The sequence below is a fragment of the Lampetra planeri genome, chromosome 27 (assembly GCF_965212315.1).
Source record: "Lampetra planeri chromosome 27, kcLamPlan1.2.h2, whole genome shotgun sequence".
In the NCBI taxonomy this organism is placed as follows: Eukaryota; Metazoa; Chordata; class Hyperoartia; order Petromyzontiformes; family Petromyzontidae; genus Lampetra; species Lampetra planeri.
The window spans coordinates 1,543,561-1,560,225 of record NC_136133.1 but is presented as its reverse complement, the minus strand read 5'-3'; the positions used below and the strand labels follow the sequence as shown (position 1 = coordinate 1,560,225).

Sequence of the window (16,665 nt, the reverse complement as noted above, 5' to 3'; positions counted from 1 at the left end):
CCAGCAAGGTACACGAGGGGTGGGTGGTCAACACCACGCCCGGCCGCCTTTGTCTCTCTGGTGGCGATGCTTACACATCGCACCAGGTACTCATTGTTTAGGCAACCTAGGGGAGACCCAGGACCCGTTTAGATAATCGTCACCGGTGTTGGCCGTGAGCAGGAATCGAACTCTGGTCGCCTGGTTCGTAGCGTAGCGCGCTGACCATTGCACTACACACACACACTACGTGCGCGCGTACCATGCGCTCTCTCTCTCTTCCGTGCAACGCAGGGCCTCCTCCACCTTGTCATCCTCCACCTCCTCCTCACCGTCATCGTCGTCGTCCTCCTAGCCCCGGCCTACCACCATGGACATCGGCGGCCTCGAGACGGTGGTGGCCAACTCGGCGTACGTGGCGGCGCGCGGCGACACGGACGGAGGCGGCGGCGGCGGCGGCCGCGACCGCAAGATGCGCGCGCGCCTCAAGCTGCCCCACGTGCTGCGTCTGGACGAGGTGCGGGCACGAGTCGTGGCGCTCCACCCCGCGGCCTCGTCGCCCACGCTGCCCTCCTTCGAGCAAGTCTGCCACCTCGAGCCCATCGGCCGCCACCTCTTCCGCCAGTTTCTCGAGACGCACGCGGAGTTCCGGCCTGCCGGAGAGCTCCTCCAGGTGCGGGGGTTGTCTCTGAGCGGGTGGATTTTGTGCGAGTTGGTTGTTGTTGTTGTTGTTTGTTTGTTTGACCCGCACCGCTCTCGGTTCGGGCGCTTAGTCTGTCCCCGGCGCCGGAGCAGTTTGATTGCTCACCGATTGCAACGGGTGGCTACGTACGGTGAGAGAAATATTCAATTTCCAGGCAGTCCTCGCCTTACGAACTTCCGACTTACGAACACCCATACTTACGAACCTGCTTCCATGAAATATAAAAAAAAAACATTGACTTGAAACGAGAACTCGCAATTGCAAATTGCACCGTGGAACTATTTTGTTCAGAGGAGCGACCCTCCGCAAGATGTGAGGAGTCGTCCCTCGCGCTGGGAGTGTGTGTGCACGCACAAGTGAACGTGAGTGTGTTGGGAGCGATAGTGTGGCGGCTAGCGCGCTGTGCTGGGAAAGTGGCTCACAGACAACACCAGTGACGACGATCTGAACCGGTCCGGAGCCTACCTCGCTCGACTCAAATGAGTACCTAGTGCGGTGTTACAACATCATCACTTGGGAGACAAAGGCGGCCGGGCGTGGTGCTGGCCACCCACCCCCTCGTGTGCCGTGCCGGCCTTCATAGGTGCGACTCGCTAACAGCACTTGCCCCAACAGCCTGTTAACGCTATACGGGGGATCGTTGTCGTTGAGGTGTGTGTGCGTCTTTGTCTTTGCGAGTGTGCGTGCTCCCGTCTGTGTGTGTGGGCATTTAAATACAGTGTATTATTGTGTTCCGACTTACGAGCCGTTCGACTTACAAATGGGTCTCAGGAACGAATTAGGTTCGTAAGCCGAGGACTGTCCTACGTACACACATTAGAATGTTCGTCCGCGTCGCTGCCTGCAGCCGACTGGACGAAGTTGGACGTGATCCATTATAATAGGTCACTTGCAACTTCCTCAATTACTAGCCACGTATCGAGAGGTATCATGGATGTGGTGTGCCGGGCGTGCGTGTCACGTGTAACATTTGCATGGGGTGGAGGAGTAGTGGCACAGCGGTTAGCGCATTGCACTATATGTCTGCAGGTGATCCGAAGTTGCGATTGATATCTGAACAGAGTCCTGGGCCCTGCCCCTTCGCCAATCCCCACTGACCATGCACGTGAGGAATGGTCAAACCTGTCCCACACCGAAACATGAGGCCCTCATCCAGCAGTGGATCAGCAAAGGGCCACTGCTACAATCTTATTATCTTAATTTTATACAGTGGGGAGTTGATCGGCGCTTGTCTACACATCCCGTGAGCTCCAAGGACTTTCGATAGTGCATGATCTCAGCGGCACTTATCCATCACGAGAAGCCGACTCTGGACCCGTTTCGACTTTGAGTGTCTCACCGGCAGACTCAGGCTTGCCCTATGGCCAGATAACAGAGGCGGAATGTCCACGTTGGTGAGCGATGCAACTTGAGGATGGCTTCAGGAGCAGCCCCATGAATGTGCGAATAGCTGCCGGCGAATGAAATCAAGTGGGCAGTGCCGTATCGCCTAGTGTGGTCCAGGGGCTGTGGTTGTCACGACGACGCAAGCCTGAGTGGGACCGAGTCTCCTAAGTCTAACCGGTGGGATGAATGGAGTGGGAAACAGGGGAGAGTTCCCGAGCGTAGGTCACCAAGCAAAGATGACACCCCGAACTTTGAATACTGGATACTGTGCTCAGTTCCTCCAACCTCACTGCGTTGATGGGATTCAATATATGGCAGCAACTCAGGTTGTGTGTGCTGTATGTTGAACTTTTTTCGCACTGTGCGTAGCCAACCGTGCTAATCGCAGGTACAGGGGAAGAAGAACAAACTAAACACACGAAACAAAGGTTAAACGATGATCCAGCACTCACCCTCATCCACTGCTCGCTGCCGAGAGCAAACCACACGCACACACACACAGGTGCGTATGTACATGCGTACAGGTGATCTGATTATACTATATAGCTCACCGCTTGTGCCCATCTCTGTCGGTGCGGGCAGGATGAATTTTTAGGTCAAGAAGAGATCAGAAGCTTGTGGATGTGCAGACCCAGATTCTAATTAGATCAACACTCTGGCAGTGAGCTGCTGCTGCTGCCGCCGCTGGCTTACCATCGGCCATCAAGCAGTTGGGGGAAACAAGATTAAGGCCCCCGTGTTGCAAGTCGAGTGCATATTGTGTAGCGGGTGTGCAGGCGGTGCGCCTGCACCTTGGCCCACCGCAAGCGCCCGGCGCGGCTGCCTCGGGTATCCTCGTTCTGTTTGGCCACGAGGATCGTGAGTCGAATGTCGCAGGATCGTCACGCGAGGCGGTGGCTGCGGCCTGCGGGAGGCTTTCGCCCGGCAGTCGATTGGTCGTGGCCGATGACAACGACTTCGACAGTTCTGCCCGTAGCCGATCGATCTGCAGGGACACGTGCGGTGGGGTAAAGCGCGGGTACTACCGCCTCTTGCAAGGCTTCTAGCCAGCAGGGAACAGTGAGTGGGTCAGCGGCCAAGGAACGGAACGCGCCCGAGAGGAGATGAAGTGCTGACATCAGTTTGTGTGCCAAGTGGATTGCTACATCGCAGGGTCGTGGAAGGTGGCGGTGGTGGATTGGGGGTGGGGAATTGCTCTCATCCAGCAGTGGATTGACCATGGCTGACGATGATGATGAGGGCTACGCAGGTTCGGTCTCTCAATGCGATTCCATGCGTGCACCTCTCCATGCCTCCTTGCCCACTTTTCAGCTCTCATTTGTGACCAGGTCGCTTCTGAAAAATAGCTAGCTTAGTGCGCCTTACCTGGTAAAATACAAAACATATTTTAGTAGTTTAGAGTGACTGCAGAGGGCTGTGACTACCCGAGTACGTGGAACATGGAACTCGCGAGTAATCATCACTCAAGGCAATTAACCTCCCCCCCCTCCCCCCGTGAACTGAATTGAAGACCGCTTGCGTCCACCCGCCAGGGGTAATTGCAGATCTTCTGCTGAGTCGGCCAAATTGGTTTAGCCAAAATCAGCTTCGGTCGCTCTCATCATTAATTCCCCACGCACCCTTAGGGGGCTCCTCCGCCCCCCCCCCTAATGGGCCCACGGCGGCGTCGGTGCCACCAGCAGCGGCGATGCCAACACGAGCGCTCTCGATCTTTTCACTTGGTCGGCAGCGCCATGGTCACTGCCGGATGAAGGCCTCCCTCCCCGCGCCGCGTAGGTCTTATGCGGTCGTTTGACCACACTTTCACCTGGCCGCTCACTGTGGGTTAGTGGATGGTGGTGCTTGGGTAGATAGGTGGGGGCGGGGGGGGGGATCGGTTCTGATGTCACTCGCCGCTGACGTTAGCCGTGGCCAGAAATGGACCGGGTTCATATAACCCGGTGCACTAACCACAACCCCACCACTCTTCCCCCCCACCACCTGCCCCCCCAACGATTGTCTTCCAGCCCCTTTGTCAGTCCACGTTGTGTCAAGGTGGTTATTTGATCATACCTTCCCACGCTGGTCAGTGCACGTTGGTGAAGCCGGTGCGGCTCATCTTTCACTAAAGCCAAAGGACGTATGATGGTGATGACGACGACGAACGTGACAACGTTGGCAACTATGATGACGTTAACAATGACGTTGATACTGCTGTTAAAAATGACGATGACGACTACCATCATCATCATTACTACTATGACTCGTCGCCGCCAGGCTTGCGAGGACCTGGACACGAGCGAGGAGTCGGAGAAGCCCACGAAGGGCCAGAAGATCATCGCAGAGCACATGGACGACAAGAAGCCCGCCTCCTTCTGCTCCTTCCTGAGCGCCGCGGCCATGGAGGCCGCCCGGGCCCGCGGCTCCTTCGCCGAGGCCCTGGCGGAGACGACGGAGTTCTTGCAGTCACGCAGCCTCGCCGAGTACGTGGAGAGCCCGCGCTACCTGCGCTACCTGCAGTTCAAGTGGCTCGAGATGCAGCCCATGGGCGAGGAGTGGTTCTCCGACTTCCGCGTGCTCGGGAAGGGCGGCTTCGGCGAGGTGTGCGCCTGCCAGGCGAAGGCGACGGGCAAGCTGTACGCCAACAAGAAGCTCAACAAGAAGCGGCTGAAGAAGAGGGGAGGCTATGAGGTGAGGAGGTGGTGGATGACGATGACGGTGGTGGTGGCGATTGCGATGATTTTATTATATTCTCGTGTATGTCGGTAGCAGCAATGTGGTTCAGGAGCTGAATGCCAATGTCGAGGATATGACAGCCAGATAAAAATCGACGTGACCACATGGAGAGAGAACTCCAAATATACAGCAGCAGGCGTCCGGGTCGGAATTGAACCCACGACCTCCTGTACACCAGGCGAGGTAGTGAACATCTCCTAGCCACTGCAGCACCCTCTCGCCACCGCGAGAGATGCGGTTGACACAAAGCTTCGGTTGCTTTGGAGACGCGCTTGCCACAGATGCGGTGTGCACTCTCGCGTGTGTCGGCGCGGTTCGCCGTCGTGCCGCCTCTCGCCGCAGGGCGCGATCGTGGAGAAGGTGATCCTGGAGAAGGTGCACAGCCGCTTCATCGTGTCGCTCTCCTACGCCTTCCAGAGCAAGCTGGAGCTCTGCCTCGTCATGACCATCATGAACGGCGGAGACCTCAGGTGACGGCGTCTTAGCCCGCGCGCGAGTCGGGGCGCGCCAGCAGGAGACGATGCCTCTTCTCTTCCGAGAACAACCGCAACTCGCCCAGACAACTATTGTCGTTCGTGTCATTGCGAGAGAAAAGACTCAACACGTTCGCCAATAACACCGCGGCATTGAAAGGAAAAAACATCTGATATGCGACGGTTCGGGCAACGGGCCTTCTCCAAGGCATTTTGCGCTAGAATAGATGATAGGAGACGTTTTGGCAATGCCGGAAACGTCGCGGATTACACGAGTCCGTGTTGCAGGGTCACCTTCCAGAGTCACCGTCGATATCACGGCTTCATCTCCCAGGGTCATCTTCTGGAGTCGTTTTCTTCTGGCGTGGTTTTCTGAGATCATGTTGTGGACTCATCTTGCGTGGCGGTGCTGTGTGGTGGTGCGTGGTGGTGTGCGATGGTGCTGTGTGGTGGTGGTGGTGGTGCACGGTGGTGGTGCGTGGTGGTGTGTGGTGGTGGTGCACGGTGGTGGTGCGTGGTGGTGTGTGGTGGTGCTGTGTGGTGGTGGTGGTGCACGGTGGTGGTGCGTGGTGGTGCTGTGTGGCGGTGCATGGTGGTGCGTGGTGGTGCTGTGTGGTGGTGGTGCATGATGGTGGTGGTGCTGTGTGGTGGTGCGTGGTGGTGCTGTGTGGTGGTACATGGTGGTGGTGCGTGGTGGTGCTGTGTGGTGGTGCGTGGTGGTGCTGTATGGTGGTGGTGCATGATGGTGGCGGTGCTGCGTGGCGGTGTCTCCGAGGCAGGTTCCACATCTACGATGTGGACGACGCCAACCAGGGCTTCCCGGAGGCGCGCTCCCTCTTCTACGCGGCGCAGATCGTGTGCGGGCTCGAGCACCTCCACCAGCACCGCATCGTCTACCGCGATCTCAAGCCCGAGAACGTGCTGCTCGACGACATGGGTGACCCCGCGTCCACCCTGCCGGACCCGCTCCTCCGCGTGTCCACCCGTCCACTCGCGAGCCACTCGCCCGTCCTCCCACCACGCTACCTGTCCAACGCGTCCACTCGTATCCACGCGCCCATGTAGCCGTCCACGTGTTTCCACTTCCTTTGTCTGCTCCCATGAAAGAACTTTGAAGCAAATCATTATTTATTCATCAAAGGCACGCGAACTGAAGAATACAAATGCAAAACTGATTGTGCAATAATAATAATAATAGCAATGCGCTGAAAACTAATATTGCACCGCATCATCGTGAGGCATTGCACTGCGGAAATCCCTGCCGTATTCTCAGCCGTCTGTGAACAACACCAAGAGGTTCCTCGCTAACAACCCCATTACGTGTGTCCGCAGGCCACGTGAGACTCTCCGACCTGGGTCTCGCTATCGAGATGAAGGAGGGACAGGACAAGACCAAAGGCTACGCCGGGACACCGGGTGCGGCAAACCTCTCCGCTCGCTTCTCTTCGTAAACTCTGCTCCCTTCACCTCTTCCGCACGGCGATTGCGTCGCTCGCTGGCGCCGCGTCACGACACACGAGGAGCCGTTCGTGCGTGCGTGCGTGCGCGCGTGGTCATTGCGCGTGCGTCCGTCCGTCCGTGCGTTTCCAGGCTTCATGGCGCCGGAGCTGCTGAAGGGCGAGCCGTACGACTACTCGGTCGACTACTTCACCCTCGGCGTCACCATCTACGAGATGATCCAGGCTAAGGGGCCGTTCCGCTACCGCGGGGAGAAGGTGCTCAAAACGCGGGGGGATGCAATAGGGATGCACGCGGAGACTCAGTGGGACACAATGGGGACATGTGGGGACACGTGCCGGACACGCGCGGGGGGGGGCCAATAGGGACACGTGGGGACATGTGGGGACTCAATGGAACACATGGGGACAAGCGGGGGACATGTGGGGACATACAGTACCAAGGAGGGATGTGTGGGGACACAGAGGGATGCACAGGGAGAGGGAGGGATGCACGGGGATATGCGGGACGTGTGGGGGGGGGGGGCACTCTACTTTATAGTTTATTAAAAGCAACTTAACGGTTAGGATTTTCATTTAAAGGCCAAGAGCCTTACATGACATCTCATCTCAACCATTCCAATGCCCTGCTGCCATATAGCCAAGGGGACCCCCCCCCCCAGTGGCAGCTGCCCCTGTGTGGCGTAAGATGTATGCAGCAGGCACTGGCCTGCAAATGGGCATTGCCGGCCTAATTGTCCCAGCTGTGTCCTCTCGTCACGACGAGATGGAAGAGTAGGCCAAATGCCCTCCAGAACAATGTATTTTTAAATTTTACCAGGTAAGGCCCACTGAGCTTTATAGCTCTTTTTCAGAAGCGACCTGGCCGCAAATGGATCACGTGGAAATGTATAGCATCCAAATACTCTAAATGCTTGTCGACTCTAAGTGTGGAGGGAAAAACCGGAGGACTCGGAGAAAAATCCACGCGACCACGGGGAGATTGAACACGCCAACTACAAATATACAGCAGGCGTCACGGGTCGGGATTGCATCCACGGCCTCCTGTATAAGAAGCGAGGTAGTCAACATCTCGCCACCGTGGCGCCCTCCCTCTGATGGAGGCCCTCTTTCACCGGCAGTGGCGTCTGTGGGCAATGGCAAACTGATAAATACATGATAATTGTTTTTTACCCTTTTATCTGGCAACAAAACTGACACCTTTTTTACAAGGAGTCATGTTTGCATTGACCACAATACCTGCAGCCATAATGCAAACAAAAAACATAACTCTGGTAATGTATGCACTGTCCTTGAAGTTGATTGGGCCACACCCGAGACAGCTTTCCTTAGAGCCTAGTCTCACATGATGTTGGACCAGATGACGCCAAAAGGCGCACAACTCAAAGACAATGCACCATCAGAGTATGAGAGCTCGGGGTAAGCATTTATACCATTTGAACCTCATTTGCCAGTAGAAAAAATATGATCATTGGTTTTTTACCCTTTTATCTGGCAACAAAACTGACACCTTTTATACAAGGAGTCATGTTTGCATAGACCACAATACCTGCAGTCATAATGCAAACAAAAAACACAACTCTGATAATGCATGCACTGTCCTTGAAGTTGATTGGTCCAGTTGATTGGTGATAAATACATTCCGTCGTAAAGCCGGGCCCCCTCGACTCAACGCTCTGGCTGTTGTCCCCTGGGCGGCGACGAGGTGGAGAACAAGGAGGTGAAGCGGCGGATCCTGCAGGACAACGCCAGCTACTCGGAGCGCTTCAGCGCCGACTGCCGCGCGACGTGCGAGGCGCTGCTGGCCAAGGACCCCGCGGCGCGCCTCGGCTTCCGCGACGGCTCCTGCGGCGAGCTCAAGAAGCACGGCTTGTTCGCCTCCATCAACTGGGGCCGCCTGCAGGCCGGTACGCTGGGCCCACCCAGTCGTCACGGGGACAAAGTCACTCGCTGTGCCGCATCTTCACGGGCCGTTGTGGGCAAGCGCTCTTAGCGAAGTGGCGCCTACGTAATGCCGGCGCGGTGGTGCGGTCGGCGCCACGCCGCCGGCCGCCGCACGGAATAATATACTCATTTGAGGCTGAGCCGACCTAAGGGAGGGACGCCCCAGGACCAGTTCAGATATTCATCACCGATGACGGCCGACAGCGGGACATGTATTCGGCTCGCCGTGTTCGTAGTGCAGGGATCGCCGAGTCACGCACACGGTCGCGACCTTCCGATTGGGAGTCGTTCGTTGTCGCGCTGAGCCACCTGCTGACCACAGCCTCCTCGCATAGCCTCTCCCAACACAGCCTTGCTGCCTGAGCTCCTCCACAGCGTCCTACAGCTTCCCATAGCCTTCAGTAGGCAGCTGCCATAGCGACCTGACACCCATTTTGGCATCTTCACTAAACATTGGTGGACACTACCTCTTTATAATCACTGCCTACTGGCCCTCACACGCATACACATTTCACGTTTCCTTTCGCCCTTGCACCCCCTGCCCCCCGCTCCCCACTGTCCGCCGCTGCCCCTCGCTCGCTGCCCCTCGCTCGCTGCTCCTCGCTCGCTGCCCCTCGCTCGCTGCCCCTCGCTCGCTGCCCTCCCCCAGGGCTCCTCGAGCCGCCGTTTGTGCCGGACTCCAAGACGGTGTACGCCAAGGACGTGGACGAGGTGGGGGCGTTCTCCTCCGTGAGGGGCGTGAACCTCGTGGAGGAGGACAAGGCCTTCTACGACTCCTTCTCGACGGGCAGCATCCCCATCCCCTGGCAGGTGCGCCTCTGGCGACAGTCGACGCCACCGCCATCGACCTTGGACTTCTTTCACGCCGTGTGTAGCCAACCGTGCTAATGGGAGGTGCCGGGGAAGGAGATCACCGGCCATCGCGGGACAGAGGCATGCTCGGGGATATTTTAATATGATGCGAGGTCTTCTTGGTTCTTTCGGTAAAGTCACGTAGAAGGGAAATAATAAAATAATAAAAATAAAACATAATAAAATAATTCTCACGACGTTTCGGCCACAACGCAAGCAGCCGTCCTCAGGTGAAGAACAGGTCTGTCGAGAAGAGGTCCGAAACGTCGTGAGAATGATTTAATCATGTTTTATTTTTTTAATTTTATTATTTCCATTCTACGTGACTTTACCGAAAGAACCAAGAAGAAGTTTTACGAACCACTGCTGTGGAGCAGTCACGGTCTTCACCTGACGAGGGCTGAAGCATCCGACACACGCCACGGGAGGAGCCTGCACACAAGGCAGCAGACAGGCTTGGACATTGCCCCCCATGGGACCCTCACCTCAGGGAGCTTGAGACCCGCAAAGGCCCCCCTCGCCAGCCTCTCGCAGGGATTCATATTCTTGGTTCTTTTGGTAAAGTCACGTAGAAGGGAAACAATAAAATAATAAAAATATAAAACAATAAAATTCTCACGACGTTTCGACTGCAACACAAGCAATCATCATCAGGTGTGAAATCCACAGCAAGAAAATGTAAACAAGTGATAGCTCAACGAAGTGGCTTATCATCATGTGGACATTTATAGCAGCCAAATACTTTAAACGCATGTTGACTCTAAATGTGGGGGGGGGGGGGAAACCGGAGGATCCGGAGAAAAATCGACGCGATCACGGGGAGAACATGCAAACTCAAAATATACAGGTGTCAGGGTCGGGATCGAACCCACGACCTCCTGCATACGAGACGAGGTCATTAGCATCTTACCACCGTGGCGCACCTGCGAGGTTGCCATTAAACGTGTAGGCCGCGAGTTCGAATGACAGGCTGCGCATACAACATTTATTAAAATCACTCGTGACTTATCTTCTTGTATAGATATTTGTTTTGGCTAACCATAGAACAAAGATGGCCACTGCATCGCAAGCTTTCAGATGTGCTTCTGCAGCTCTGGAAGACTCTTCCTCTGATATTTGGAAGCCACTGGAGTTATGCACTTTTAAATCGTCTAGATTGAAGATTAATTCCTTTAGAACTGCTTTTTCTGTTTAGTTTGTTGTCCTTCCCCCGCACCTCCGATTATCACGGTTGGCTACGTGCAGTGCAAAGAGGTTCAACATACACGCATACAAACGCGCAGGCCGCAAGTTAGAATTACAGGCTGCGCGTACAGCGTTTTATCCAAATCACTCGTGACTTATCTTATCTTCTTACATAAATTCATATAGCGCCTCATCATTCCAGGCTGCTCAACAATTATATTATAAATTGTACATGGTCTGACGGCGGTTTAAACAAAGAGTGGGTTTGTTATTAAAAGTGTAGTTATGGTGACAGTTGGGAGAACAGGTGGGAGTGGTTAACGGAGGTGTTGGCTGCTGTCGGATTCAAACCGCCTGGAAATCAACTTGTCTGGCAGAGTGGACACTCGAGGAGGGGTAGTTGTTGAAAGGAGCAACGAAGAACAACACAATCAGAAATCCGCCCTCGTGCGCAGTGGCCTCTCTCAAAGATGTCCTCAATCGCGGCCTCCCCCCTTCTCTGTCCATGCTATTTACTCAACAACTTCTCCCAGTTGCATCCAATTGTTCGGATTACTTCTCTACCTTAAATCTCTTGCTGTCATCATCATCATCATCACGATCCATGCGCAGGTAGCCCGTGAGTGACCACTGCACATGCCGTCATTTGTTTCCACTTCCCTCTCTGTCTGGTGGTGCCAACATGCTCAGGCAGTGCGCACATCTTTCTGGCACCAATCTCTCGTGTCGCCAAGCCACTCTCTGTTAGTTCTTCCTTTCTTTCCGGTGACACTTTTTGCTGCCGCTAGAATGTTCGCAGTGAAAACCGCATTGACGTTCACTCTCGTGTTCTCTCATTGCACGTTCAAGAAATCTAACCCTACCGTTCTCTGCTTACTCTAATTGAGGATCTTGTAAAGGAGAGCCGACACAAGGTTGCAGGGGGTTCGTCTTTTAATCCTTTTCTCCCATCCACACCTGTCCCCAGCCGTCTCAGTCTCGTTCCCGCCAAAAGCCCCTTCTTCCCGCCTGTTCTCCCCTTATATCTCCTCGATTACCCCTCCCCCTTCTCCTGTCACCGTCCCACTAACCCTCCTATTGGTGGGTTCCCTTCCCCTGACACTCCTACAATCTTGTTGTGTACCCTGCTGTGATCCGTCACACACTCACGTTACTCAATCGTGTGTCTCCGTCCGTGCAATGTTTAACATCCCTTCTTCTTGAAAACCACACTTGAACACAAATAGCACAAACAGCAGCAAAAGCTGTACGGGCGCCTCAACGCGTTGTGAGGAACGCGCGTGCACACGCGTGGAGTGCTTAACCCTTTCGGAAGCGTTTCATTAGCGGCATAAAAGCCTGCTTGGGCAACAGCCATCAGGGTCAAATGCGTTGGCATGTTTAAATGAAAAAAATTATATTCCCAATGCAGCCGGTTTCCACTGGGGTTCATCTTTCACAGCAACGCAACGTCACGCTAAAGTTCTGTTCGTGTTGGATCGTCTTTACGTGAGTTATGGTTGCCCTCCCTTCCCCCCCCCCTCCCAGCTACTGATGGAGGGACATAGCTGACGCCGAACGCTTTCAAGCTAAGTTGGAAAGCGTTAAAGAGAAATTAACCTCGTGCCAATCGGACCGTCCGCGAGGGGCGGGCGGGCGGGCGGGCGAGCGGGCGATGAAGGATGCTAACCTGATACCCGCGGCCTTGTGGCAGCTGACGGGCCGCGCTGACAGCCCTTGTCCACCACCGCTCCCTCTCGCATTCTCCACCTCGATCGCCGCTCACCACGCTCTCTCGGCCGCACAGCTGCCTGCTTTGGAAAGTGCAGGGGGGGAGAGGTTTTGGTATTTTTTTGTCTCGAAGAAAAAGCAGGGGCCCACGATCGTTATCGCACGAATCGCTGGTGGCGGCCCGCGGAAAGTGGATACCGCAGAGCTACCTCTGGGATCCCTTCAAGTGGCTGCTGGCCCACACACTAGGGGCCACTATAGCACTCTCCCACCCGCCCTGCCACAGAGAATAATATTCGTCACACGAGAAGTAAAAACTTATATTTTTAATGTCTAGAGATAAAATGTAGCGAACGTAAGTGCGGAACCAAAGTGGGTATTGTTGTTCAGTCGTCGGAGACAGGCGGCTGAACCCAGGATCTTAGCGTCAGTTCAACACAGATATCTGAGCCACTCGTGTCAATGCGGGAATACTTGGGTGTCATGTACGTACGTATGTTGAACTTCTTTCGCACTGTACGCAGTCAATCGTGCTAGGTGCGGATCAATGACTTTGAAGGGCGCACTGGTGCGTCATTGCGAACATTACGACCATCCCGCCGTCTCTCCCCCCTCTCCGTGCCTCCCGATTGTCCATCCCTGGCAGGAGGAGATGATCGAGACGGGTGTGTTCGGAGAGCTGAACCTTTGGCCGGCCAACGGCTCCCTGCCTGACGATCTCTGCAAGGACAAGGTCCCGACATCGGATGGAGCCGGCGCTCGCTCCTCCACATGCACCGTGCTGTGAGCCGGCGGTGCTGCCCGGCCACTCAGAGGGAAGATTTAAGGAGCTCCTGGAGAATCTTGAGTACTACCCCTCCGAGAGAGCCTCCTAGAGAGATACCATCAGCGTAGGTTCTCGCGGTTGTCGGGTCATCCCGCGCGTTGCTAGGCGCGACGTCCGACGTTTCGCCCCACGTGCTGGGAGCTTCTTCAGCCACTGGATACGGATTTCCTATCTGTTGTGAATTTTCGGGCAGTCTTTTGTTGTAAACCGAATTCACTTCCCGAAAAAGCTCCCAGCAGCACATGCGGCCGAAACGTCGGACATCGTACCGAACAAATACGCGGTACAACCTGTCAACGTGCATCATGTTTATAGTTTTATCATTTGTAACGCTTTCGAACGAAGGCTGTCGGCATTAGTTCCATCCATCTGTCCATAAAGGGGCACAACTATAATGTGTGCAAACATGATGCAATATAAATTTATTTTTATTCGTATTTTAAAGTTGTGTCGATATTAGGGACCCCTACCCTTTTAGTCCAATTATTGACAAGGTTGGTCCAAAACTGGATGAACATTTTTAAAACAGTAAATAACCCCTTCCTCCCCTCTCCCCCATGATGATGATGGCGTCACACATTACATGCGTGCGTTATCCGATGAGGTAAGCACAGGCAGCGTCACCAGGTGATGTCGCGCGTTGTGTTGCGGCTGTAATTAAACGAAAACTCACCGCACGTGTGATATTCGGCTGAGAACACATTCGTAGTTTACCTGCGTGGAATGGGTTGTCAGCGTAGAACCCGTCGACGTTTTAAATTATTTCGTAAAGCAATCGCTTAAATTATCAGCCTGGATAACTAATCGAGTTAACATTGCCAGCGTCGTTGTATGTACAATTAAGCAAATTATCACAGTTGCAATGAAACATAAGGATGTTTTATGTCAGAGCTCTCATAAGCAGCATTTGCATGTTGCCCAAAGACCATGGCTTGATGGCAATTTTTGGGGAATTGTTGCCAGCAATTGTTTCAGGAAACAGTTGTTCAAAAAAATGGCCGCCCAAAAAAAATGGCTCCCCCCAAAAAAATGGCTCCCCCCATACTAGGAAATGGAGATGGCAACCTCCAATCAGATTTCAGATAGTCGTCACATGGACTACCCAAGGTTGCATGATCTCCCTCTAAACAATCGCATCGTTACACTTGTCAACAAACTCTTTGTCTTCTCCTGCGTAGTTTTTTCTAGGTTGAGCTGCTGTACGGCTTCTCTGCGGTCCGTTCTCAGCTTGCAACGCGTGTCGTCGTTGTTCGGTGCCGTGTCCGAGGGTTTCGTTCCATGTGCTTGGAGCTTCTACCCAAATTGAACTGCACTTAGTTGCTAAAGAAGCTACCAGTACGTGAAGAAAAACGTTGGACATTGTACCGTAAAATGACACGCAGTGCAAACCAAAACCACATGGGAGAACCAAACTCTTATTTTCGTTGGCTTGATGGAACTACGTCATCTTACGCCATTGCTGTACCAAGTTGCCATATGCTGGTTGTAATCTCCAGCGAACTGTCATGCAAAATTGTCAACATTTAGTTCGTTTTTCCAACATTCTTCCTCCGGTTTTGCTGAAAAACCAATCCAATTGGCATAATTGCCGACATGACAACTTGATTTGATTGGCTCTGTTCGGTTGGTGGAGGGCTATAGTTAAATAATTGACAGTATATCCACACGACAATCTAATCCTAAAGAAGCTATGAATCATGAATGCACTTACGATTAGCAGGGTCGGCTACGTATGGTGCGAAAGAAGTTCAACATACATAATATCAGTCGTGAAAGTCTACGTATAAAATCTAATTGCCATAGTTGCTTGTAGGATAAAGGTGTTACGAGCAATAATAGCCCGAGTACATCATGGATATAAGACAGACGGTGGACCGTCCAGGTAGTCGTCAGTACAGGTGACCGTATCATCAATGGTTCTGGGCTGCATCTGTGGAGGAATTTTTTTTCCAAAACCGCAGCGTGAAACCTTTTCCAACTCTGCCCGGAGTGTTACAAAACGCCTCTGGCACCAATCCAGAACCTCCGCAGCAGGGCTTCGGTGACAACCGCCACCCACCACCGCCTTGTCGGGTTCACCCCCATTGAGGCCACTTCAAAAAACTATTTTAAGTCTCAACACGTCGCACATGCCTGATGATTGCTAAACGCGTCGTGCGTGAGAGACTGCTCTGAGTAACGGGGTGTCCCGTGGGAAAAACCAAAACTAACACCAATACCCTCCATTCGCCACTAAGTGACGGTGACGTCACCATGGCGCCTGTGCCAGGCCAGGTGCACTTTGAGGCCACCTCAGATGTCAAAGGCTCGCTGGCAGGAGGTCTCGGGACAGACCGAGGTGCCATGGGTTGGCTGACTGAGAAGACTGGTAGATGCATCACCTGTACCCCCTACTGTGCCAACTTGCTGCATTTTAGCTGCCCGGCGCTCCGCTCGTTGTTGTGAGTGTCGCTCCTCTGCCCTCCATTGTTGCTGGAGGGAAACTGCCTCCAACTGCCCAGAGCGTCCTTCACGAGCCTCTTCCATAGAGGCCAATCTTGACACCGCTGGTACCAGTCGTTGGCAAGTCCACTCAGGTCCAGATCCTCCCGTACCGCATCAGTCCATCGCTTCTCCAGCCCATGTCGTACCCGTTTATCCCCCTTTATACAGCCAAATAGAAGCTGCTTGGACATCTGGGCTACATGACTCAGTCAATGCAGACTTGCTTGCTGGAAGAGCTCACTGATGGGAATGTGTCCAGATCTTTCAAAGGTTTGTGAGCTCCACACACAATCTAGCCTGGTTAAGCGCAGGATGGATCGTAGGCATACCAGCCTGAATGTTTCTAACCGACGCAGATGTTCCATTAGAGGGGTCCATGTTTCACAAGCATAGAGACGGGAGGCCATGACTGTGGCCGAGAAGACCCGAAGCTTCTTGCGTGCCTGGCAAGGCAATGTTACATAATCCTTGCCAGGACCTTTCCCGGTACACTGAGAAGAGAGATGCTCCTATAGTTGTTACAATACGTGCGGTCCCCCCTCTTTAAGAGGGGGACCACCAGGGCATCCTTCCAATCCTGTGGTGATGTCATGTAGGGCAGTCTGCACACAGATGCCACCCTTCCACAGCATTTCACTTGGGAGATCGTCTCTGCGCAGCACTTTTCCTGGTCTCAGACTTCAGATCGCCCCTCGCACTTCTGCCAATATTTGAGGTACCGCAGCCCTAATAAGCTCGTGGGAAACACACCCACACACATGCGCACTTGACAAGAGCTTTTCTCCCTCCATCTTTAAATTATTTAGCGCTTTTTTTAGCATAGGAACGTGTTTAGCGCGTGCAGCGTGCAACCGCTAAATCTGTATTGGGTTTCCGCAGTCACCCAGTGAACGTGGAAACTGTTAGGCCAACGTTGGGCCAACAACTTTGGTGCTACGGTGGCATGTCTAC

The 16,665-nt window shown here is 53.9% G+C and overlaps 1 protein-coding gene across 1 annotated transcript; it reads left to right on the top strand.

The window, feature by feature from the left end:
• Nucleotides 1-281: 281 nt before the first annotated feature.
• On the top strand, nucleotides 282-13,838 carry GRK1 (G protein-coupled receptor kinase 1). Its single transcript, XM_078607004.1, has 9 exons — nucleotides 282-652; nucleotides 4,325-4,738; nucleotides 5,126-5,253; nucleotides 6,036-6,193; nucleotides 6,589-6,672; nucleotides 6,847-6,971; nucleotides 8,419-8,620; nucleotides 9,307-9,467; nucleotides 13,051-13,838. Exons 1-9 carry the CDS (start codon nucleotides 350-352, stop codon nucleotides 13,189-13,191), a joined length of 1,716 nt encoding a protein of 571 aa, XP_078463130.1. The 5' UTR covers nucleotides 282-349; the 3' UTR covers nucleotides 13,192-13,838.
• Nucleotides 13,839-16,665: the final 2,827 nt, after the last annotated feature.

Coding starts and splice junctions, on each gene's coding strand:
- GRK1 (XM_078607004.1), top strand. CDS start 350: ATGGACATCGGCGGCCTCGAGACGGTGGTGGCCAACTCGGCGTACGTG. Junction 4,739..5,125: donor AGAAGAGGGGAGGCTATGAG/GTGAGGAGGTGG, acceptor CTCTCGCCGCAG/GGCGCGATCGTGGAGAAGGT. Junction 6,673..6,846: donor AGGCTACGCCGGGACACCGG/GTGCGGCAAACC, acceptor GTGCGTTTCCAG/GCTTCATGGCGCCGGAGCTG.